This window comes from Rhinichthys klamathensis, unplaced genomic scaffold (genome assembly GCF_029890125.1).
Source record: "Rhinichthys klamathensis goyatoka isolate OS25496 unplaced genomic scaffold, OSU_Roscu_1.1 h1tg000046l_1, whole genome shotgun sequence".
NCBI classification, from domain to species: domain Eukaryota; kingdom Metazoa; phylum Chordata; class Actinopteri; order Cypriniformes; family Leuciscidae; genus Rhinichthys; species Rhinichthys klamathensis.
The window spans coordinates 2747218-2773848 of NW_026606593.1; the positions used below are offsets into that span (position 1 = coordinate 2747218).

Sequence of the window (26631 nt, forward strand, 5' to 3'; positions counted from 1 at the left end):
CAATGACTTAACCAGTTGGAGTGAAGGTGATTTTTTTTTAAGGCATGTTCACACAGGTGGTTTTTCACAATAGATATGAAATGTTACCAATTAAAATCATGAAATACCCGTTTTCATCATAATATTATATTTTCGTTTGAATCCTAACAAACACCTTAAAAAGTGAGCTTATGCTGTCTTTAAAATAACTGGCATAACCATAACAGTTTGACTTCCATTGTATGGGCAAGAAAAAAATACAAAACCATACAACAACATGGAGACATTTCTCAAAATATCTTATCATACAGGTTTGGAACAACACGAGTGAGTAAATGGCACAATTTTAGTTTTAACTAAAAAGATACTTCCATACTGGTCATTATTTTCTTTAAGGCAGTTACACAAAAAGGTAAATTGGTCTAAGACTGATTAGCCTTAACTAATAGCTAGTTGGACAGACCAGTTCTTAAGACAGTGTAAGGCCTGCCCAATCGGTCCAACCAGTTTCCGATAAGCGGGTGAAGGTTTCTGTGCGTTTCTGTCTTGTCAACATGGCAAAGTAATTTAGTTCCAATTAAACTTTTACCTGAATCCATTTTATCACGACCTTGAATTTAGGTTGGAATGCCAATTGGTCAGTTATATAATAGTTTGGCTACACATTTGATTGTTCTTTTCAACTCTGTACTTTATATTTGACCCGTTCATCAGGAATCTATGTCGCTATGAGGTCCTCTCGACGGCTGTTTAACGCGGGTCTCACGATCTCAAACTCATCAGTTTTTGGTCACTAAAATAATTGGTAATTGGCTAATATCCTAGATGGTCGCATTCACGCTTAGTCTAAGATATTTTGTATAGCTCCCATGGATCTGTATACACTTGAATTAAAATAACACTATCTTTAGTTAGAGGTCAAATGATTTCAGAGTAAGTCAGAATAAAATCAAATGTAACAATTTATTATGTCAGGTAAATGTATTATGCCAATTGCATAATCAATTCAAAGATAATCAATACAAAACAAAATGCTCAGAGATAAAGAGTAAAAGATGTACCTGAGTCAGGAAAATATTATACATAAGGATGAGTGTCTGAAAGACTTTTAGCATTACAGGGTGATTACCTTTTGTTTTACTTCTGTGGGGATGAGACCTTTGTACCAGTCGCACTGAGACATTTCAAACGATACCAAACATGTAGAGTTGTATGATAATCGTTCACATTAAATCATAGATTTTTGGGTGAAATTCAGGTTACCTCAGCATGATTGAGAGAGAGAAGAGATGGAGGACAAGTGAAAGAAATGTAAATTAACACAATACTGAGGTGATTGATTTCGTCTTTGGTGGGGATGCTAGTTTCTCTAGAGAGCGTTCAAATGATCGTTTCCTTTGTTTTCTCAGAGTAGCCGTCTCTTCCAGTCTTACAACAGTCTGAATATAGAGGCCGTTTACACAACTGGCCCCTGTAGTGGGTGTACAGTACACTCATATATCATTCATCAGTTACATACAAATCGATATATGTGTGAAATGAAAAGAAATACAAAAAGTTTGTTTGGTGATTTATTAGAGATGTCCTCTTGAAACATTTTCCTCACAAATAAAATCTATATATCCACTGACGGAAGACACAAATGTCCAAGTCTGTTACTTTTTCCTCTTCCGTGATCTTCTTTGATTTCTTTCTGATGGCCGTTTTGCGCCCTTTCTCGCCCCTTTGTCCTCTCTAAACATGATTGCTGGTCCTTTAGCCGCTGTGGTCCTACTCTTTATTAAGTCCTCTTTGACCATAGGCTCGATGATCGCACCCATTGTCGTGACAACTTTAGGTTTTGTCATCTTCTTCACAACATTCTGTGTGTTCCACGTCAGCCCAATAGGAGTACGGATGCAAGATTCAAACTGTGTCGTGTTTTCAAAGGGAAACGGTAGATGACTAACCTGAGAAAAAAAAAAATAATAATAATTAGAGAAATGCAGGATTGGGCTTCCTTTCAATTCATCAGATAGCATTTGAATTGGCCGCACTCGAGATGTTGAATTGAATTTCCGCTCGTCACGCTACAGTCAATGCAAAAAAAAAAAAAAAAAAAAAATCACCTATTTTGTTTAGCAACTGAAATTCAGAAATTCAATGCACTCTCACAAGAATGAGATTCTAATACTCAATATATCATACTATCAATTTTTGAGTGTTTACCTGATGGGGAGCGAGGGATGCATTTCTCTTCTCTGATATGATGACATCAGGCAGTTTCTGGTCTTGCCTGGGAGGCGGTGGGGCCATTTTCACCCTAAACCTACAGAGACAAATTAACCGTTAGGACCATTTCGCAAACACGCACAAAGCGCTTGACCAATCACGAAACACTGGTCCAGCAGACCAATCAGAGCACTTTGCACTTTTGGGAAGGAGGGGCTTCATAGAGACAGAAACTAAACCAAGCAATGCTGACAGACTGAGAAGAGAGAGGCTGCAACAATGTCAAATATGTGAGAAATAATGAGGGGTTATTTTTTACATTCAAGCATGAAAACCCATTCTAGTAGAGCCCAAAAACTAAACCAAGACTTTGTAAAAGGGCATTACGGGTCCTCTTTAACGGTAGCACTCGTTTCAAACCTTTCATTACGTTTTTATTGTTATAACCCTTTTTACATTGAAGGGTTGCTCAAAATCCCTTGTCTCTTCAATATATATCTATATTCATATATCCTTTTGAGTGTTTATATATTACTAAGTGCTGGGCCGTTATCGGCGTTAACGTAAATAGCTTTTTTCGAATATCGTTATATTTTCGCGCAATTCTAATGTGTAGTATGACGCCGCGCCTACTGTCACAGATCGCGCAGTAGGGTATTTTCCTGTCAGGGACACAAGGTGTACTTTTACTTTGTTACGTTGGGCGACGTTCCTCTCGTTACTTTATTTTAATGCAATACGTTGTTAAATGAGTTTATTCCAAGCGCGCTGTGTCCTTTGTATGGGCATGAGCGACGCTCATTTACAAATGAATCACTCTTTGAATCGATTCTGTTCAAAGACTTCATCAAACAAGTTGTCAGATGATCTGTCTAAATCGGTTCGCGAATCAGTTGATCTGTTCAGTTCCTCGCGCACTGAATCGTCTGAAGCGCTTTCAATTCACACTCGGAGTCGAAACAGGAAGATTTAAGAGCATCAAGAGCGTTGGATGAAGTGGCCGATCTACAGTCTAGTCTAGTGAATGCAAATCTGCAAATGCATCATATTTTTGCCAGCGATGAAGATCTTTATTAGTTGAACATCTTCGTAAGCTGTCTGTGAATGAATGATTCCACAGGACGATACATTCGATTTCATTTCATTCAGGTAATGCATGTGTGTGTATTGCGCGTGTATTGCGCAGTGGCATAATCACACGAATAGTTTACATTGATTGAAACTAATTTGTTTAAAAATGAGGCTATTGCAGTAACAAGGCAGGTTCACATAAAATTCTTATGACATATGATGACATTATTTTTTGATCTAACGAGCATTGGCGATGCAAAAACGGACTGTCGTGCGTATTGTTTTTCTTCTTCTTCCAATTAGCCTACTATGTTAAAAAAAAAGGACGAAAACATGTTACTTGTTCATTTAATAAACAGTTTGTTTGATGACAAATCGCTAAAGATGAAATTGGCCTCCCTTTCTGTCATTGCAGGTTTTTTTGGGGTTTTTTTTTTTTTTACGATATTCGACTTTTGCTCCTCGATTGTCGAATGGCATTTTTGGCAGAAATGCACATCCCTACGCGAGGCAAACTATTCTCAAAGACTTACTTTTAGTCATTATTTGGGTAGCACACATTTTCTGAATGCCTTCGGGAGAATTCAAATGAGCCATTTTAATCTAGATTAATCTAGATTAATTTCAATATTAATCTAGATTAATCTAGATTAAAAAAAATTAATCTATGCCCACCTCTAATATTACTCTTATAAAAATCAATAATCAAATATATGCATTATCACATAATCATCATCACATCCCTAACAACATGAACAGTATTAAATGAGTGTGTTGTTAACTATTGGTAACATTTGAGAAAAGCTTTATTACCTAAAACAGCAGCCCAAAACAACACATTCAATATAAAGTCAATTGGTTACATTCAACTCAACGTTACAATCACATTAGTTAGCATTATTTTCTTTGTCGGTGTGGCCGAGGTGATGTCAGTCAAAAAAGGAAAGTTATTACATTTTGATCACAGATTACAAAAACATTTTTTTCCTCAGGAATAATGTGCACAGGAAAAAAGGGGAAATTTGGATTGCATGTGGACTATACGTTTAAAGGTTAAGTGTGTAATTTCTGGTCAACTTGCATCACCAGACAGAACTGCTAAAACAATGACTGTTTTCAAACACTCCCCTTGTCTCCACCAATAGCTTGAGTTTGAAATGAAGCGGTTTGAGTCAGTGTCGCCGTTTAGGGTTGTTAAATGCTCAGACAAACAGAACATTGAAGAGTCACACAGGGTTTTGCATTGTAATCAACAAATGGCTTATAGTTGTCTCTGCATATTAAAGTTGTCTCTGCATGTTAAAGTCCATGCGAATCAGCTTGATAAGATCGTTTTTTCCTCGAAGTGTTGACATATCCAATTTAAACATGAAGAGCACATGCCTTTTTTTAAAAAGAAAAAAGCCAGTAGCATTTATCATACATTTAAAATTCCAAGGTTTTCTAAGCGATTAAGATGTTTGACGTTGTTCATAGAATATTGTGTGAATTTAAAACCTAGTCCACTTCAATACTGTGCATTATGGGTACCATACAGCAATAATATGCAAGATGGCTGACTTAAAAACTTGTACTAAGTTATCAGTAGTGGTCTCAGTAATATTGATGATATCAAGTAAATACTACACTGCTAGATTATTAATGCAACAACAGTTTAAAAAGAAGACTGTTCCAAATAAATTAGTCAATTTTGTGCATTGCCATTTGAGTTGTGTGAGATGAAGAGTGAATGATGGAGGGTTATTTAATGCTTTCTATGAGATTCATCAGACATATACACAACATAAATGTAAAATTATTATAAATTAAATTGAATTGTATCTATGCAAAATGACGCAAAGTGAATTTAAGGGCCCGTTTACACCTGGTCACGTGCGATTTTACAAATGAAATCTGATTTATCAAAATGATTCCATTTACACTTAAATGTGTTTTTACAAAACCAGGGTTGCTGCACATTTTTTAGTCAAATTTAAGGCTTTTTAAGACCGTACAGTTCGAAAATATCGATCTGAGAAACCGCATGAAGTGACCAAAATTCCATTTCAATATTGTTCTCATAACCATGTTATGCACAGGGCTTGACATTAACTTTTTGAGGCACTTGTCCTTCGGACAAGTAAATTTATGTTTCTCTTGTCCATGCACAAAAGTCACTTGCCGGGTAAAGATTTATAATTTTATCTAGGGCTGCACGATTTGGGGAAAATGTCATATTGCGATTATTGAGTTCAATATTGCGGTTGTGATATGCGATTGCGATATAATAAACAAATGGTTTCATGAGTCAACTTGTTTGGTTCTAAACTAAATGCACACACAGATTAGTGATAATTCTGAAATTAGCAATAACAACTAAATGATTGATAACACCTATAATGATCAATAAGCCATTGATGTCTGGATAAAAATTAACTGTCTAACAGGTAGGACATATACAGAAATTGAATAAAGTTATCAAACAGTCTGGGCTGCATAAATTATAAATTATATATAGACTACTACTTATTGAAGCTACACAAGTTCTTTAGTCAAGAGCAGTGAGTAATTTTCTCTGTTCCCTTTGTTCTTTCAGTAACTTTACTGACAGAACGCTTTATTGGTAGCTGGCCCTTTAAGAGCAGCCGCTGTGGACAGAGACGCGGATATCACACGCGCCTCATTCTCTCACGAGTCACAACTCTTTATGTCCATCATAAGACTGTTCTTATGTTATGAAGATACTCGACAAATTACATTTTGGCTTAATTGTGTGTGTTGTTGATGTTCGTTCAAGCGCGAAAGAGAACTTCTGGCGTGCGGTCTGTGCATGCGCATTATACTGGCGCGCGTCTTTCTGTGAGTCACATTCAGGACATTCACAGGCAGTGCGAAAAAATGTGTTCGTTTCAAATCGGTAAAATTAAATCTGTAAAATAGACCTAACGAGTGGCACATAACGTGAAGTAACATGGCATTTTATTTTGTTTGAAATTTAACTTGTCCGGTCGAACAACTAATTTTCTCTTCTACTTGTCCTACAAAAAATCCTTAATGTCGAGCCCTGTATTCATATGAAAGATTGGCAGTGCACTTAACGATTTTAGTCATTAAAGTGATTACAGACATTCAAAGTCATAGTTTCACTTTAATCACCGGTCTGGACGGCATGCTGTCAGACCATAGGATATCGCTCCAAACCAATCAGAAAAGCATATGATCGTGTCAATCACAAACAAGACAGACGGGAAACGTGTTGAAACTTTATTCATTCATCACTCTTACCTTCTGCGTTTCCAGCGGGAGGGTTTGAGCCCGACACCCCCCCACTCCCCCCAGCCTGGCAGGGTCAGGTCCACCACTTTGGGCCTCGCTGCAGCTTCCTGTTTCCTTTTGTCTTTCATGAAATCAGAAATGACATCATCCCCAGCAAAAGCCTCCTTGATGATAGAAATCTGTTCATCATGCTCCTAACAAGAAAGCGAAACCATTTTAAACAAGAAAAAGCAGCATTTGATGTTTCTTGCAACAACTCAAACTAAATGTCAAATTTAACGGAGATAGACCTCAGTCACGGTTGATGATTCAATGATGTACAGAATATTAGGTCTATGTTCACAACCCGTGCTTGAGTATTTTTGTCCACGAGAACACATTATACATCTATATCTGACAGTCTTGCTTTCATGCTGGTCAAATAAAATGTGTTGTCTACCCTCAAGATCTATTGGTTACATACACACCACCCCCGCAGGTGAAGCCATTCAACTCACATCTTCAACCACTGTTGGCAAAAAGGGAACTTTGATGACTTTGGCTTCTTTGGTAAGCACTTCACGGAGGTTGATTTCCATGTTCTTTTTATTAGTTGGCGCTGAAGGTGCCTCTGCAACAGCTGTTTGAGGCCGAGATGGAGCCACAGTGGGTTGGGGCTCGAAAACCTCACCCAAAACCTCCAGATCTTCAATATTCTGGACTCGAATCGGTCCTTCATCCAAAAGTCCCTCTCCATCTTCTTGCCCTTCCTGTGACTTCTCACTCCTCATAAGCTTGAAAAGGGTGTTAAACTCAGAAACATCCACCTCCTCCTCTTCCACCTCCTCCTCCTCCTCTTCTTTATCATCATTCTCCTCATTGTCAGGAATCTCCACCACATCTTCGCCAACCACCTCGCTTGCATGTTCTGCTAAAAGAATACAAGACAAATAGAATGAAAATCATCACATACACTGCCAGTTAAAACTCAAGTTCAAGTAGGTCAAGTCTATTAAATCACCTGAAATGTTACAAAAGTAAGAAGTAAGCTGCCAAGAAGTTAAAGGAACAAGGCATTTTTCAATGAACAAGTAATGGATCAAAGAGTTAATTCACCCCAAAATGAGAATTGAAAGCATTTCATTCATCTTCAAAACACAGATGAATATATTATCAAACAGCACCTACTCCTTTTAGTCCATTAGAAATTTTCAAGCTTTTGTTTCCCGAAGTAACTGCTTTTATTTCTACTTTTCTACAAGTGCCACCAACTTTCAGAGTGAATTTCATTCAGACCGTCTGCCATTTTTTACTTATTGGTAACATGCAAAAATAGGACAACATTTGTATGCTGAACACTCTGCATTAACATTTCGATGAAAACCTGTACGACTTTCTTCCGTGGAACACAAAAGCAGATATTGTGCAGAATATTTAATCTGCTCTTTTCCAAGTGGAGTCTGACTAACAGCTGTCATGCGGTCCAAATGCACTGTACAAGTCTTCTGAAGACATTCAATAGTTTTGAGTCAAAAACAGACAGTTTCAGTCTACTTTTGATGTTTGGACTTTATCCGCACGTCAAGTCTGATGTCATGCATCACCGTTTCTAGGGCTGTGTCCGAAATCGCACTATTTTAGGGCACAGCCATTTACAAAATGTGGTCAAATGTGGAGAGTAGCGTGTCAAATGTATTCACGCATCTGTCCAGAAGATGGCGCCCGCAGCTGAATCATCCACTCGTTAGTTTTCATTCAATCCTTTAAAGCTCCTGTAGGTAACTTTTGAAAACATGTATTTGCTAAAACTGTCATTATGTCCTGACAGTAGAATATGAGACAGATAATCTGTGTAAAAATCAAGCTCTTCTGGCTCCTCCTAGTGGTCCTATGGCCATTTGCAGAAATACACACTCCCGGTCAGAAACAACCAATCAGAGCCAGGAGGAATGTCTTAGGAGTGTCAATCACGCTCGTGTACGCGCTGATCACACCCCTCTCTTGCACAGCGCGAGCCGTCGTTCAAACTCAAGATTGCCGGCGTGCTGCAGCTGTGCTTATGACGGAGAAACAACCTAAACTGCCAATTCTCGAGTGACACCTGCTCATAAAACAAAGAGGTAAAAGGAAAAAGACCGATGACGATGAACAAGCGAAAAAGAAAGAATTACACAGAGCCCATTGACTCGGTGTCAAAACTCCAACCGCATAACATGTAGATAAAATGTCACGCACTCTGCTAAGCAACAATTGAAACCTGCTAATTCACTGGCTTGTCATGTTGCTGAAATAATGTACTAGCACACCTTATCTAGCATTATATATCGCTAGAATAATTACTTACATACTGTAACGTTAGTTACCGTTATCTTAACGTTATCTTACTAGCTATTTATAACTTATAGAAAGAGTGCAACGTTATAAAGTTACATGTAGGCTATTGCAAAATACATCATGATTTGAGGACCAAGTTTGTAGTCAAAGTATGGGCAGGCCATAGTCAATGTAAAGCATATTATTGACGTTTAGTCCCTATTAGTGAATGTGCCATATAACTTTTTATCCGCCGTCATCGGTGGCCCTGTTTACTAGCCTGCGCGTTCACGACAGGCTCCGCTGTGGAGGACGAGCTGTGGAGGGAGGGCTGTAGCGCAGCAGAGAGCAAGGGGGTGGGACCTGTAAGTTGTGCTTGTTCAAATTTTCAGGCTAAGTCAACGTTTTCTCAAAACTCCCTACTGCAGCTTTAAGTGCACTGTATTACTGGAGTAATGAAGGTAATAGTGAATGAGGGTGTAGAGGGCGATTTAGAACACGACCTGGGTCTAAAACCATATGCCAAAAGCAAACCATGCTGTAACACTACAGAAAAATCATGATCCTAAACTTTATCTCTATACAAAAATCTTACTTGGCCAGACAGTCAATTCAATATTGGTGTTCGGGACACCGTGAGCCCAGAGACCGTATACTGTGATTTTTTACAAGCTTAGCTTAAATGTTTGACAAGAATAAGCAGTGCTCATATAAAGATGTTGAACTTGGTAACAAGCGTTCCTTGCTTGACAAGCAGATAGAAATCATATAGTTGGAGAAGAAGTAAACAATGACAGATTTGTAATTTGTGTGTAAACTATTTTCTTGTCTCATACCCTTTTCTTCCGCAGGAGTCGAGCCCTCTTCATCAATTTGCCTCAGCCTCCTCTTCCTCTCAAATTCTCCAAGAAGTTCCTCTTCCTCGTGTTCCTCTACTGGGGTTTCAGCCTCCTCGGGTGTGACGCACCTGACCTCAGGCTGTTCACGTGTAAGTTGGCCTTTCATCCAGGGATTGACCGAGTCAATGATCGGCTCAGGATCGTTCACAAAATCAGGAACGGTCTCCAATTCTTCGTCCTTACTTTCATCTTCATCATCAGAAAGCACCACCATCTTCTGTGTAAGATCCTTATTCATCTGCAACTGCTCCTGCATTGCTTTACGTGCCTGATGGGAGATACACAAACATCACGATTGCGTTTTAGTAATGACATTAAATATTACTCATGATTTCCATCCCTTGATAATCAGTCTCATTCCGGTATAAAAATAATAACTTACCGAATCATCATATTTTGCCATGATGGCCTTTGATTTGGCCCACTTGCCTTTGTTCTGATGTTTGAGAGACATTCTCTCCTGTAGTGAAAACATGTAAGGAAAATATATTTTAACCCAAATGATTCTCACTTATTCATTATCTCCTTCCATGTTTCACCACACACCTTCATCCTGGACAGTTCCATCTTTTTGAGCTCATCCAAAGCACCTTCAGCATCTCTCTTACACATTTCTTCAAACTGCTTCAGAAACTCCTTGCGTTTGGCTTTCTTCTGAACCCTGTGATACCTGAGAAAGATATATTTTTTAGTTAAATTGACAGACAAACAAAAAAAAAAATGGTCAGAAACGTTCAGCTGTAGAACTCACTTTTTACTCTTGATTTTCTTTTCTCTTTTGGCTTTTGCCTCATAGTATGACTGGAGCGCTCTTGCCTTTTGAAGCTCAGCACGACGAATCTTCGCCTGCCAGGCAAAACACATTGTCACAGTAAAATATAAAAAGAATATTGAGTATGAGAGCAGAACTAAAAACAAAGACAGAATAGTTAATGTTCTGCTTGATCAGCAAAGCATCAATTTGGATCCATATGTATACAGTGCAACGGGAGAAATGTGGCAACTGTATCCTGCCCTAAATGTGGATTCTACCTAACCAGATTTTATTTATAACTGCCACGTACTAAAGGGCTTCCTTATAGAAATGGACACCCATCAATGGAGCCATGCTAGCTCAAGTACATGCCGTCATTAAAGCAAAAGCGGCACGATTAACCATTAAAAGACCGCAATCTCGATTCAAACCCCTACGTCTGTTTCACATCTCAAGCGTCAGCAGAGCGTGAGCAACATGTGTTTTGTCGCTGCCCATGGTAATGCATGAGAGGGTTGGCCGTCACGCTTCCGATGTGAACGCTTTCATTCATTGATATGGGCAGCGACAAAACACGTGCTGTTCATGCTTGAGATGTGGCAGCCCTTCATACTAAAGCTTCTTGTTCCTTATGTTATATCCATTAAATACATAGAATCTAACAATGTCATCTCTATTCCAGTGCTTCAGTGTGATCAGTGCTGCTTATTCTTAAAGCTGCAGTCCGTAGCTTTTTTTAGGTTAAGAATTATCCAAAATACATATTTGATAAAATACATAACCAACCAGTGTTCAACGCTATCTATTTGCCGTAGCTCGATTCAAAGCGGTAAGCTTGTAATAATGTTTTTAACTCCAGTGGTACTGGTGGATTTCTGCGGGAGATTCGAGCATGTATTTGCATCATCACGTCACATCTGTACACATAAAGGAGTCTCGGCTAGTCGGCTATGAGTGTGAGGATGTTGGAGGTGAAGATTTATAGCCTTTTCTCACAGCACTAGATATAATTAAACTTGATTAATTTGATGGCAGATCCAGAAAGGTTTCTTTTTAAGACCTTTTTAATACCATTTCAAATGAAATTCAATGCCAACTTCGTACCCATTCCGACAGAAGTATGAGGGGAAAATGTCAAATCTGTATACATTTTAAAACCTAGAAAATAATTATGTACAAGGAGGCTACTTGACTGATAATTTAAGTAAAATGTTTTATTTGATTCATTTAATACATACGCAACAGCATTGTAGCGCGCACGTGTATGTAGGCCAGTGTAATTTTGGCAGCCATTTTTTATTTAGTCTTAAGACGAAAATGTTTATTGGTCTTAATCACATTTGAGTCATCCAGTTTTTTTATAGTTGTAGTTGACGAAAAGTCTTTGCATTTTTTGTCAACTTTTAGTCAAACTGGAGTTACTTTACTTTTGGTAGTTATTTTATATGTAGTCTTTAGACAGAAAATGTCATAATAATTATTCTCTCTAGGCCAATTCAATTAGACTTATGAGAAATTATTGACATTGCACTCTTTAGCAGTAGCACTTGTGCAGTTCTACATAATTATCCCTTTTTTACCTTTGTAATACCTTAAAAAAAGAAAGAAAGAATGCTTTCAATAAAACAATGTTCATTAAATTTGCCAGTAGGTGGCGGTAACTCCCTATTCTTTATGAGTGAGTCTTTGAGTCATTCATTAATTGGATCTCACGATTCGTTCAAAGCCACATATTTCGTTGCAAAACAGAGCAAGCCTGACAATGCTGTTTTAAATGTAGTACATCACTTAATTTTACCCTTTTTTCTTTTCTTTTTTACTGTTGTATAAAATCAATGTCACATTTGAAATCGTGTGGATATTCGGGAAACATTGCATTCTTGCTCGTATGAACACTGGTGGATATATCAGCCTGCATTTTGATCGCAGATTTAGTCGCACAAACGGCTCGTGACAGAACACAGACCGACTGAATGACACTTTAATTTAAGTAGAACATCTTAAATAAAGATCGCTGAATGCCAACTGTTGCCAACCAGCTTGTCTGTGTTTTCAGATAATCCGCGCTTCAGCAGTGTAGAGAGAGAGCGCACGCATGGTTGCCAGATACTATTGAAAAGACCGGGTAGAAAATATGTTCTTTTAACAGAAAAGCTCTTATTTGGGGTTTAAATTCTGTCATTTGTGGCCACAGCGGATTAAACTAGGCTAGGTACTATCTTGTTCTGTACCTCACTTGCCTAGTAACCATAGTAACGGGTGCGCACGCGATCGCTTTTTCTGCTATGACGTGGAGCGCGAGGTGCACAACCAAAATTGTCTCTGACTCAACGCTGCATACTTTTTGAATTAGCCTACATTAGTAACAGTTAATTTAGTTACGGTATGAACTTAATCCTAGCAAAGGCAAAAACATAAATAAGACCTTTGTAACGAAATCCAAGACTTGGTATACAAACTTCAAGGCTTTTAAAGGGATACTCCACCGTTTTTTCATATTAAACTATGTTATTCTCTTATCTAAGACGAGTTGATACATACCTCTCTCGTCTCAGTGCGTGCACTGAATCGCTCTGTCGGGCGGAGAACTTTGAGAGCAGTTAGCTTAGCCCCATTCATTGTATATGGGCCAAACAGAGATGAAGTTAGAAGCGACCAAACACATCCACGGTTTCTCTATTTAAATATAGTTACACGACCAAGTATGGTGACACTAAATAAAATGTGGCGCTTTTTATAAGCGGGTAAAATGGATAATTATAATGTATGGCGGAATAGCACTTATTGGGAGCACTTCGACTCGGCGCTGTAATATCTTCACTCGTGAAAAGTCCTCTGCCTCTCCCTGTCATTTCCGTCAACTCTGCACAAAAAACTACTACTACTGCAGGCGTGCAGGTCACGTTGGTTCTATTGACGGAAATGACAGGGAGAGGGAGAGGGGGGAGAGGACTTTTCACGAGTGAAGATATTACAGCGCCGAGTCGAAGTGCTCCCAATAAGTGCTATTCCGCCATACATTATAGTTATCCATTTTACCCACTTATAAAAAGCGCCACATTTTATTTAGTGTCACCATACTTGGTCGTGTAACTACTCGTGTAACTATATTTAAATAGAGAAAACGTGGATGTGTTTGGCCCATATACAATGAATGGGGCTAAGCTAACTGCTCTCAAAGTTCTCCGCCCGACAGAGCGATTCAGTGCACGCACTGAGACGAGAGAGGTATGTATCAACTCGTCTTAGATAAGAGAATAACATAGTTTAATATGAAAAAACGGTGGAGTATCCCTTTAAGGCCTTAATTTGAGATGATCAAATTCAAGACTTTTTCAAGGCTTTTAAGACCCGCGGGTACCCTGTAAATAGCCTAAATTAAACGCACTTCAGCAAACCTGACCTTATCTGATAGGCTACTGTACAATATTTCCATTGTAGCCTAATAGAAAACGCATTTTGGCACATAATTTCAACATGCTGCTATTGTATGGGGCGCCGTTTGTAAAGTGGCTCACGCTGAAAATAAAAGCAACATTTAGCTTCAAACAATGTTTAAAAGGGGTCATATAATGGTACATGCACTTTTACAAGTTGATTGTACTGAAATGTGTGTTGGCAGTGCCTGTACACAACCATCATATAATGATAAAAATCCATCCAGTGGTTTTGTTTTAATCTCCTTATATGTTTTCCCCTGCCTCAAATTGAGCCGTTCGTTTTTGTGACGTCAATAAAACGGAAGCCCCTCCCGCGATTGTTGATTGACAGCTTGTGATTCAACACAGACCCGCCCTCGCTCGTCCTGTCAATCATAGTCTGCGCGGACCGGCGCGGTCATTGTTGATATGCTGGAGCACTGTCTATGAGCAGAATGGCGTCTAAGCGATTGTGGTGTTCTGTTCTTGGGTGTAATAACGAACACAGTCACCGAACCGCTGAAGACGCAGTGGCTGAGTTTGTTTTCGAAGGGAATATTCCCCACGAGCAACGCTCTCATGTTTTGCTGAGAAGCTGCACCTGAATAAAGGATCGGAACCTATTCGTCTTCCTGCTGAACCTTCAGAAGAACTAAAGTGAGTGTAACGTTTTATTAATCTTTATATTAATATTTATATAATCTTTGCAAATCGCCAGCTGCACGCTTCACGATGAATGCGTCGGTTTACACTCAGGGTACATTACGGCATGTTTTCTATGTACAACGTTCTCAATATAATTCATAATCCCACGTTTATAATGAACAACGCGTGGTTATTGTGTTACAAACGGTGTATGCGCAGAACAGAGAGGCGGGGTGAGCAAAACTCATTATCATTTAAAGTCATATGCACTGAAACGGCGTGCTGAAAACAGAGCTGTTTTTGACCAGGTAAAATAAGTGTTTTCTTACAATACTAATGAGAATTTTTAATTAAAGTATATTACAAACTTTTAATTTAGACCCTAAAGAATCATATTAGCTTGTACAAAAATGGCATTATATGACCCCTTTAAAAAACTGGTATCACATCACACACTTGTGATGCACCATATTAGACGTAGGCCTACCCGTCTTGTGGCTGTCATGAACATAATCTGCTTCGCAGGTTTTGCAAATTACATAGCTTGCAGCACTGGTGTCTAGGGGTGTGCCGGTTTCAGAATTGGTGATGACGATTATGACGTGAGTCAAATGTGACGGTTCGTAACATAACCGTCGTCGGGGGGGGGTTGTTGAATAACTGTTCGTCTGTTATAGGACAACTTAGTTTGAATAAACAAGCAGACACTGATTAGCTACTGGCTCTACGTTTATTTAACATGAACAGCAAGACAACTAAAAGTGAATTTGCTTTCCATTAAATGTATCGCACAGTAAACAAATCCTTAACTTACAAAACAAACAAACGTTTGCAATGAACGTGCTTTTTTTTAATAAATCACACACAGTAAACAAAACCTTAACGAAAAAACGTTGGAATGAACTTTGCAATTTAGACGCGCAAACTGCGTGCCGGTGCAGTGAGACGTGCATGCTCGGGCAGATTCGGCTTGAAGTCGGTCATCCTCGGACGCGCTGTTACAAAAAAAAGCCGTGCACACAGCCAAGCCAAATGGGGTCTTGCCGGTCTTGCGCACCGAACGCGTCATTTTTGCCGCGCGCACCTTCGCGTCGAGTATAAACAAGGCTTTACTCCGTGTCAGCGCGCGCTCTGATCGGTAAAGGTGCACAGACCTCTCCCGAATCATCTCCAGCAGTAGCAGCCTCCGTTTCCCTCTTAAGTTGATATTAGTATTTAAACATTCACTATGATAAAAAATGTTTGTAAACAATATTTTAATAGCACGGTTTTGGCGGTTATAGAGTTCTAATGACGGTGTTCAACTATAACCGTCGGTCTCACGGTTATATAATAACCGTCACACCCCTACTGGTGTCATACTGATTTACCACTTTGTAAAACTTATTCCAGGCAACACTTTTCTGACCTTCTATTTCCTTTGTTTTTAAGTCTCCTTTTTTGAGTTTGTCACGCACCTCCTTAACCGGCGTTGCCATCTCTGATAATAACAAGCAGTCTCATAGACTCGACTAGCTGCCTGATGAAAATTTGACTATTTCAAAGTGTGCTCGATTTTTTTTTGGATGTAGTTATAGTCAGATAACAATAATTAACAATGTATACATATATTTTTCATTTGATTGGTTCAACCGCCCGCCACCCGCCCGAATTGAATAAAAATATTTTTCTTCGTCACGTCATCCGCCCGATCCGCGGTTTATCCGCGGCTGTAACCGCCAACCGCGCATCTCTAATCGGAAGGACATTACATGTAGTCTCGCAATGCTGAGTTGAGAACAAAGTATAATTCGCACGGTTTTGCGTGATAAGCGATTTTTAGATTTAATCAGTGCGATTTACTGCAATGTCAGAACCAGAACAAAAGTGGATGTTACTTGTTCAGATGACATTTTCCGGTGAAAATTATTATGTTGGTCATACTTCCAAAAAGAATAATCTGTGATTCTGAATGCCAGTACCGACACCGGCGCGGTGATTGACAGCTGCACACTCTCCTCAATGTGTTCATCCGCGCTGTGCATGTCGAACTACAACTCACCTAAAGTTGATAATTCCGCGAATGACTGCAATTGCAGATTTCGAACAGAGATGGCGACAAAGAGGAAAAAATGCAGACTGCAGCTTTAATATCTGTACGGAAGCTGTGGATTACTGTGCTTGTACATTTTCTTTGTCATTTTCCCACTTGTACACATTCTGTTCGGACTGTGTGGTAAAAAGCACACATGCAGATCCATGCCATTGTGTTTGTGCACCCTGAGCACTGGTAGTAGTCTTAGTAGTTGCAATAGTAACTCATGTGATGTCAACATGCCCTTATCAAAGTCATACCTCCTCCAAGCTCATGGCTTTAAGCGATGCCTCCTCGACGGGAGTCAAAACAGGGTCAACCACTGGCTGGCTGTTGTTGTGCAAGAGTCTGAAAATCTCTTGTTCAAGAGGAGTTTGAACCTGTCACAGAGAACACACAGAGTTATTATTAAAATAAAAGCAAGTGCTTCTATCAAACATACGTTTTAGTTACATCTGATCAGCGTGCAGAGAGAAACAATTACATTGAAGAAGCATTTGCAATGATGATAACACTAAAAATGAATTTTCTGTAAAGCGGCTTTGAAACGAGGTATTGTGAAAGACACAATACAAATAAAATGTGTGAATTGTATTGAAGATAATAGTAATTATCTGTATCACTGAATTACAGTACAGTTGGATGAAAAAAAAAGTGATTTAGACAAAACAAAGACGAGAAAATGTGAAAAATGGCCATTAGTTTTTGAATGTCATGTTATTAATGTGACTGAACTGTTACTTAAAGGTGCAGAGTGATGTTTAGCGGCATCTAGTGGTGAGGTTGCAAATTGCAACCAACAGAAGTTACGGAGGCCGGAGGCCGTCAGGGAAAGATGTCGTCGTCTGAGACGGCAGAGAGTAGCAGTTTAGCAATGAGGTTTCTTTACAAAGATAAATTAAGAAATTAGGTTTACTTAATTATTCAGTAAAACAATGTTATTGTGAATATTATTGTTACTTGTTCATCATTGTGTCAGTGTTTTATTCGCTGACTTTAGCTTGCTTCTTTGCACGAAGAACAACATATAGTGAGCAATGCTTTGTCCGTTTAGGGCCACCGTAGAAACATGTCGGTATGTAAGGGGACCCGCGGTGTGTGTAGATGGAAACGGCTCATTCTAAGGTAATAAAAACATTACGGTTCATTTTGTAAGGTCTTTATACACCACTGAAAACATAGTTATGTATATTATATTGCATTTCTGTCGACAGATCCTCCTAGATATTACACAATGCACATTTAAGGCCCCCGAAATACTGTACTGTATAATTTACATTTTTCTTCTATCACCAAATCCCTCTTTGCTCGCAAAATGATAAGACAAAGATTTTCATTTCCCGCAATAGTAAATTAATGAAAAAATAAGTGATTTATCCACAGGCCCTGCTCCTAATAATAAAATGCAACCCACTTGTAGATATGTAAGATATATGTACACACTAGGGGTGGAGCCGAACCCGAATACGGTATTCGGAAAGGCACAAATAACGTGTTTTTTACGAATACTTATTTCGAACAAATACTTTAAAAATATTTGTATTCGGGAACAAGAAAAACTTTATATCAAAAAGCTGCGTTTCCTCGTGAGACCGCACTGCAGTGCATGCCCGTTAGAGTGAGTGTGTGACGTTCAGGAAGAGGTGACTGACACAGGCTGCTCCACACAGCAACAACAGCTCGGCTGAGCGAAAAACACTTAACTGCATCACTATTTTTGTTGAATAGATTTTTGTACCTTAACTGGGTTCCGGAGGCAGTTTATAACTTTCGGGAAGCGAACTTGACGCGGCGCGGGACTAGATCTGATGGCCGAGCGCGGGCGGTAATGCACTCACTCTGTGTGTGCGGGTTGCGGGAGAATAAAACGATTCGCGGGACTCCCGCAAACTAGAAATGTCTATGAATAAAACATATAAAGACTAATAGATTTGTATTCATCTGTTGCAGAAAAGCAACAAGAACAACTAAAACAAAATAGAAACGATTTACAGGCCAGAGTTTCTATTCATAACATGTTTGCAGCGTTGAGCGATGTAGCCAATCACAGACATATGTGTTGATTTCCTGAACGCAATTGGCCAATCAGAAGCATTTAAGATAGACTCCCCTCACCGCTCAAAACGGACTTTTTGTTCAGTGCTGAATTATGCTGGTACATCCTCTAATTATAACAAACAAAGTGTGGATATTATGAAAGATTCATTGATAATAACAGAGATGTGTGAGATCGCGATGAACTGTCTGCTTTTTAGGGATTATTAAGGGAGCGCACTTTGAGCACATTCAGTCATGCCAGCCAGACCACGCAGTAGCTGCTTGCTTTTATGTTAAATTAACAGTGGTTTGTGTGTTAATGCTTTAATAAAAAATAATTTATCATAGGGTAGGGTCAGATTTTGTTTACATCCATTTTATTTATTGTTTTTGGTATTTATTCAAGTGCATTTTTTGTTAACAGAGACTGAGAGTCCATTGCTTTTATTGTTTTTGGTTGTTTTGTTCATTTATTGTGGATATTTAAAATGTTTTCCATTTTCAGTGTTAAATAGTCTTTAGAAATAAAAGTTGTTTGATCTTTGAAAAGGTGTAGGCCTACCTGCATTATTATGCCATTATCATTATTTTAGATGTAAATGGTCTCAGAACAACAATATTCTTTCTTGGTCCTCCACCAGCCAAAAAAACTTGCTCAAGTTCTGTGTGGAAGCATTTTATTATATCATATTGTTATTATCTTTTCAATGACGTTCCTTGTTACATGTTCATTGCTGGATTTATGGAAAAACATCAACCAATTTTGCATATCCATAATTATTATAATGGATATAATTAAAGAATACTAAGTATTCTTAGTATAAATATATAATGTAAGTCTTACACTATAACGTAAATTAGAAGTCTAACGCAAAAAAAAAGTATTTTTACGCCTATTTGGAATTTTACTCGAATACAAATACAAATACAAATACTTTTCCCCCCTCAACAAATACAGATACAAATACCGGCTGCTTTGCACACCCCTAGTACACACATATATATTAGACTTGCCACAATATCATACATTTTCACACTGTTGCGGTCTCCGCATTTAAACCGACTAAACTGGTAATTGCACTGGTTTGTGCTATTATAGCTCTGTCAGCGCAGAAGTTCCAAGCATACTCGACTCATAATAATGATTTCTGACTAGAGTTGAGGCCAAAATTGGGTTGCATGTCTTTTTAGTGTACACATTTATCTGGTGTGTTTGATATTCTTATCTATCTTTTAAACATTCTATATATATTAAATGTTGAATTTTTTCTAAAATGTAAATTCTTGTCTGAAATTGACCCGTCACAGGGAGTTTGATTGACATGCGATCTGACCAATCATAATCCACCATCCGCCATTTTTGTCCGACAACGCAGCGAGAAGAGATAGTAGATTAATGTTGGTGGATTTGAACTTGAAAAACAGTGTACTGACGTCTTTCCACGGTTAAAACAACATTCCTTCTTGTGCTAATTTGATGCTATAAATTAACTAGAAGGAAGAGATGATCGGTTCACGAGCAGCTTTAACTGAGGCTCTACAGCGATCTGGCAGACACATTTAAGAGCCACAAAATGGTATTTATTGTTTAAATATCTTAAAAAAATGACCAAATTTGAAAGTTGAGACTTTGTTTCACATCAAAGGTAAAGTGGGGCCTGTACCATGAAGCCGGTTTAGGTGGCTAGCCCGATATGTTTCAGTTCAGTTTGCACCAACCCTAGGTTTTAGGCACCATGAAAGTGGTTTGGCTTTTAGCAGTGTTCATCGCCATAGTAACTTACGCTCCACGGCTAACCTGGTCCGGGGCAGGTTAAGCTCCAGGTAAGAGATCGCAAACTGAAACTGGACCAATCAGCTGTGAGCAAAGGATAAAGTCACTCCAGCTGTTTCTACTCCTAATTAAAGATCACTACATAGCAAAAGATTTTTAAAGACAAAATCATCTGGCTTTTAGTAAAGCTTATTTAGAATAATAATTTTGTATGATTTAGATATTATGTAATTATTAAATCAATCACACATGTACAATTTTAGTTTATCAATTATTATTACGCACAGTTTAAATAAATAAATATATAAAGGTAATATAAATATGCTTTAGAATCAACAGATAAAGCTATACAATGTCTACAGGTGAGCTTAAATGTTCAATTCTCTCTATAACTTTATCAACTGTATAAACTAACTTCACAACTTTTACTCGCACTGATATAGCAAGACTTTTTCTTTTGGTTGTGTTTCCTAAACTGCTATTTTCTTTTCGCGGTGTAAATTTGTTTAAATTCGTAATATTTTTCAATCTAGTAATATCCTGCAGAAGAGAGAAGTGAATCGCGCTGCTTCTCTCGCGAGAAATGAATCGCAGTTCTCAGCATGTGATTGGCTGTTCGCTACTGATGTCATGCATAAACTACTAAACTCAGGATCAAAGCCTGAGTTGACAGAGAAAGTTGATGATCAGCATCATGGTACCAACAAAGCCTGGTTGGATTGGTTTGGTTTTGTCAACTGGAAACTAATCCTGTAACCCTGAGTTTGTTCATCTAGCATCATGGTACAGGCCCATGGTCTGTCCCGTCTCAGAACATGATGTGTGGCGTGAGAGGGGCGTGGCTTGTCGGACATAGCAACGGTAACTAAAGGGGGCGGGTCTTTGCAAACGGTCAATTGTACAATGTGGTGCATTTTACTGCAACATAGCTTATTAACTTATTACACACAAAAATGTGGTAGAGAGGCTCTCCTGAAAATAAATAATGAATCGTTCAGTGTTACAACATTGGATAATAGCAAACAAAAACAATGACAGCTCAAATTTGTCATGGTTCAGTTTGTGTCATTGTTTTGTTGTTACCATAAATAAACAAACAAACATCCACACCTTCCATCCAGCCACGACCTGCTCCACCCGTTTAGGTCCTAAGGCTTCTTGGTTCAGAGGAAACACCACTTGTTCAGCCTTACGGTTCTGGAATATGATGTTTTTCCAGCAGGACACCTCTTCAGCGGCCTTCTCATATGCTATCCCTCTCTGAATCTGTGGACATGGTAGAGAGAAAACATTCAGCAAATAAAAAAATGTTCAGCCCATGCCAGCTTCTAAGGTTAAAGTCATTCAGTAAACTGGGTAAAACTAGTAGAACGTGAAAGATCTGTGTTTTTTTTTTTTTTTTTTTTTTACATTGTATTTATTGACTTTTGAAACATTTACATAAAAATAAAAAATAAAAAAAAGAGACAACATCTATACTATACAAATGTCAAGACAATGGTACATTAATATCATAACATGGTAAATGTTATTCCTGGTTACACCGAAAATAAACTATTTGGTTCAGCTTCCTTCAAAAATTCTATAAAGGGGTTCCATACTTTGAAAAACTTTCCAGATTTTCCTTTAACAATATATGTGAGTTTCTCCAAAGCCGAAAGATCTGTTTTTAGTAAAAACTCAAACTGAAAGTGGCCTGACGTTGTTAAAACCCTCTTCAAGGGTGTCATCAGAATATAACAGACTAGAAAAATCATATTAAATTGAGTCTTGAGCACCAAGAGGAGTAAATGACTTGGTCCCAGTGATTATTGAAACTAAATGTCACTCAGGGGTGTGATTCCACACAGCAACTATGGGCGCAAGTTCCATCGTTACCAATAGAGTTAAACTGAACTTGCGACCATAGTTGGCGAACGATGCTTTTGGGAAATGCACCCCTGATTTCTACTTGCTTTGACATGAATTTGAGGATTATATGGAGTACACGATTAAAATGACATCCCTGATGATTGCTAATCATTCAAAAACATTCTGATTTAAAAAGAGGTTTTGGACAAGTGACAAGCTTCTCTGTTTATCAGCACGAGTGACTGAACTGAAAACGCAGCGTTTCATGACCTTCTCTGTTTGCTGTTTGTTGAGAGGCAGCTCCAAAGTCTCTTTACTGTTTTGTAGGTTCCTCAGCTGTTTCTTGGTCTTGTTGGAGGTTCCTGAGGTTTTCTCCACGGTCCCCAGGAGGTCAGAAAGGTTGATTTTCTCTCCAGTGCCTTTATACAGAATGAATAAAACCTAAGACTGATGTTCCATCTTGATCAAGATGTGAATAAAGTACGATGCATTCTGCTTTTACCCTCTGCATTGACGGAGAACTCGGAGACCTGGACACTCGCTTCAGAACGCTCATTCTGCTTTTTCCTAGGATAAACAAGAATCAAACTGTTAATAAGAACAATGTACAATAACATAAGTACACAAGCAGGTCAATTCTGACTGCTAAAGTGGAGAATGTGAAGCTGACGTGTTGAATTCTGGGTAACTGTCTTGTTTAGACGCCATATTAGGAGGATCGCGAGGCCTTCCTGCTAGTGAGTTAAATGTAGTGTTTTGATTTTCTTTTGTGATTGCCCAAAATGTTGCGATTGTAAGTCATTCATGCTGCATCGAAAATTGCCACAGTTACTGGCATCAACGTTCAGGACGACTGATTTATTCCAAGAGGTACTTTATCTAGAAAACTGAGTTTAAACGATGCACAATGTGCATTAAAAAAGCAAAAAAAATCCATTACAAGATGGGAGGAAAAAATATATTTCAATGCTTTTGCGTTCTCTCGCAATCATATAGTTGAGTAATTTATATTGTATATAATTTGCAGGTATTAGGGAGCTGCTATCAATATTTGGGGTTTTGAAATCGCTTTTACCTTTCACTTTCCAATTGGCAATCATGCGTCGTCTGTGTATAGTAAGCAGCGGTACTGACCACACATTTTACAAGATTATATTTGATGCTCAGGCACCAAATCCTCCCAGTAATCTCTCCTTACTATCTTCACCTGATAAGTGAAATCTGATGTCTCCGCAGAAAGCCTAACCATGTCCCTTTAGGGGCTCCATAGAATGTGTTATTCTTTTTTACGTGCCTTACCAAATTCGGAATTAGGCCAATTAGAATTATTTACTTATTCCATGTTCCAAGCATTACAATTTTCAGATTTCGGTTCAGTCTGTCCAGAAATTTGTTTTTGTCAGTGAAGCGTCTTCATTTCAAATGGACCAGTATTAAAAAGATAAATCTCAAATGTCTCAAACCTCTTTCTTCCACCCAGGGAACTGATGGCTTCCAGGAGCTTGTTGTGTTTCCTCTCATCATCACTGCCCTCCTGTATAAAAAGAAAGAGAGAAGAATGAAACATTTTGGCTTGATTTGGCACAGGGTTCAAGGGTTGATGAAACCGCTTGCAAAAATACATGACAGTTCCAAAAGAAACTTAAAAAAAATTAAACAAGATCAACCATTCAAATAGAGAAAGATTAGACCTAAAAGGATATATTATTCTCCAGTAGACAACATTAGTATTGCAGCCCCTAAATCAGTAGGGGTTCAATCTTCAGCTGGCTGGCAGGAGCCGCCACTGGCGTGTCACGTGACCCGTCAGTGGCTGGCAGTCTGCCTTTGGCAAGTTTCAGAAACCATTGATTTTTGACAGTTTTTGTGTTCTCTGTTCCTCCCTTTCTAGCTCATTTATTACGCATCTGTTGATATGATTATGTTATTTAGTATGATTGATGTTTTGGGGGACTGTTATCCCAATATAACCAGTCAAATGGCTGTGATCAGACTGGCAGCTTACAGACGCTCATCCAGTCAGTTGCGGCTGATCAGCGAGTATAACGCGTTGCCTGACACTCTCGTTACAAGGTAATTAATTGTTTTCTTATTAAGAATATAATCTCATGCATATTCTTTAGTGTAATTGATGTTTTGGGGACTGTTATCCCAATTAAACCAGTCAAATGAACCATGATCAGACTGGCGGCTTACTGACGCTTTGGTCGACGCTCAAGGAGTCAGCCGTCAACAGATGCATAATAAATGAGCTTTAAGGGAGGAACACAAAACCTGCCAAAAATCAATGGTTTCTGAAACTTGGCAAAGGCAGACTGCCAGAAAACTAGCCAGCCACTGATAGGTCACGTGACATGCCAGTGGCGGCTCCTGCCAGCCAGCTTTAAGCCCCGTACACACCGGGACGAATATCGGCGCGCGTTATTCGTCAGCGCTTTTCAACGGGTTTTTTGTGTTCACACCCAAGCGATTTTCGCTGACGATGAGCCGAGTGAACATGCAAATTCATTCCCTGACATTAGATGGCGCTTAATGTAAAACCGAAATAGTCCTATTTTGTAGTCGCTGTCGCGTTTGTCATATAGTTCTTTATGTTCCGACACCAACGAGACCAGCAGCTCTACATTCATCTTGCCTTGCATCTTCCTCGTCTTATTTCTTCCCGGCAGTGTAGACGCTACTTGGCGTATATCTTCTTCGCCGTTACGTATGTGTGCTCGGCAAGACCGTTTTGTTCTTGAGCGCCCCCAAGTTGTGTTTTACTGTAACTTCAGAAGCTCCAGACACGTGAGCAAAAGTGTCAATCTCATTGGTCGGATAGTTTTTGACGCGGTGCGTCAAACCAAAAAAACGAACCCGAGGCGTTTTTAAAAAAAATGCCGCTTTTACGCGTGGCGTTTTTCGTGTCGGTGTGCACACTCACATAGGCGGCCTTTGTTTAGTCACGAGGCGTTAAACGTCAGCGAATATCGGGTGCGAAATTGGTCCCGGTGTGAACAGGCCATAAGATTGAACTCCCACTCCCCTAAATTGTCACATTGAGACAGCAAAAAAAAAAAAAGTATATATATATATTGGCTGTTAGCCCACTGAGCATCAGAAATTCATGAAATTTGGCACATTTCCTCAAACTTTCCTGTTGTCCAAGTGTGCCAAGTTTTGTGAGGTTTGGACACTGCATTAATAAGATGTAGGCCGATTATCATCAGCCTATATCTCCACAACAATTAAATTAATCAAAATACATTATATGTGTGTATAAAACATATTTAATAAATATAAAAGTTTGTGTGTATATAAACATCATGCAACATTATATATACACATATGCATACATGCATGTGTGTGTATATATATATTATATTATAAGTGAACCTCAAGGAACATTAAAATGATAAATAATAATATAAAATAATGTCTTGTTTAAAACCATTCCTGACTTCAGGAAGAAACCCAAGTCCTACATAGATAAAACAACAACAACAACAAGGGGCAATTTTATCACACAAACTCTTTGTGGCAAAACATAAATAATATGTACATTATGGAAAGTACACTAGTAATAACAGCATGACACGATGATGGCGAGTACCTCATCTTCACTGGCACTGATGGCTTCTTCATCAATGGGAAGCTCCTCTTCATCAATGGGAAGCTCCTCTTTATCATTGGGAAGCTCCTCTTCATCAGCAGCTTTAGTGAAAGTCACCTTCACTCCTTTACTGTGGAGGAATACAAAACAAGACATGCTAGAGGAAAGAGTCGATGCTCATATATGACGGATTTTAAACTGGTGCTGGTTTTAGCCAATGTTTCGTATTAATATGCAAGAAAAAAATACACATTGGATGTCTGAAAAGATACGTAACAAGATAAAGACGTCACGAGCAAACCTTAATGTTGTTTTCTGAAGAGAGCTTGATTTGGCCATGCTGCAGTTTAACCACGTGTCCAGGAGAAGCGTAAAAACTGTGGCTTTCTCTCATGTGTCCTCGACCTGATTTGGAGAATCAGAGATTTCGAAAGTCAATATGTCTCTTAACTCTGAAAGACCAACATGTTACATATATATATGTAATTCTAAAAGACACGGTTTCACGACGCACGTCTCCAGCATCTGATTCTAGCGTTTTCTACCGTGTGTAAACCAGCAGAAGTGCACAGCGCCCCCTCCTGTGCTGGAGTGCAGGATTCAGCGCTCTCTGGACTGACACCAACTGGACTGGAGTCTGGAACATCAAGAACGACGAGGAATAATATCTTAAAGAGATAGTTCACCTAGAAATGAAAATTCTGTCATCATATACTCACCCTCATATTGTTCCAAACCTGTATGAGTTTCTATCTTCTGTTGAGCACAAAATAAGATA

At 38.8% G+C, this 26631-nt stretch overlaps 1 protein-coding gene across 1 annotated transcript; it reads right to left on the minus strand.

Moving 5' to 3' along the window:
- Positions 1 to 1534: 1534 nt before the first annotated feature.
- On the minus strand, positions 1535 to 26346 carry si:dkey-251i10.3 (uncharacterized protein LOC553498 homolog). The gene is made up of 15 exons (XM_056247363.1): positions 26155 to 26346; positions 25854 to 25983; positions 23725 to 23795; positions 22764 to 22828; positions 22532 to 22680; positions 21521 to 21676; positions 16860 to 16979; positions 10459 to 10553; positions 10254 to 10377; positions 10090 to 10167; positions 9645 to 9975; positions 7014 to 7426; positions 6526 to 6710; positions 2188 to 2287; positions 1535 to 1928 (listed from the first exon to the last, which is right to left on the minus strand). The coding sequence occupies exons 1-15, from the start codon at positions 26190 to 26192 to the stop codon at positions 1635 to 1637; spliced, it is 2349 nt and encodes a 782-aa protein (XP_056103338.1). The 5' UTR covers positions 26193 to 26346; the 3' UTR covers positions 1535 to 1634.
- Between the last annotated feature and the right edge of the window lie 285 nt (positions 26347 to 26631).

What these genes read in the sequence shown, in the direction of transcription:
- si:dkey-251i10.3 (XM_056247363.1), bottom strand. Translation starts at nt 26,192, where the DNA reads ATGGCCAAATCAAGCTCTCTTCAGAAAACAACATTAAG. An exon ending in TGGAACTGTCCAGGATGAAG is followed by an intron (nt 10,168 to 10,253) that starts GTGTGTGGTGAA and finishes TTTTCACTACAG; the next exon opens with GAGAGAATGTCTCTCAAACA. An exon ending in TGGCAAAATATGATGATTCG is followed by an intron (nt 9,976 to 10,089) that starts GTAAGTTATTAT and finishes ATCTCCCATCAG; the next exon opens with GCACGTAAAGCAATGCAGGA.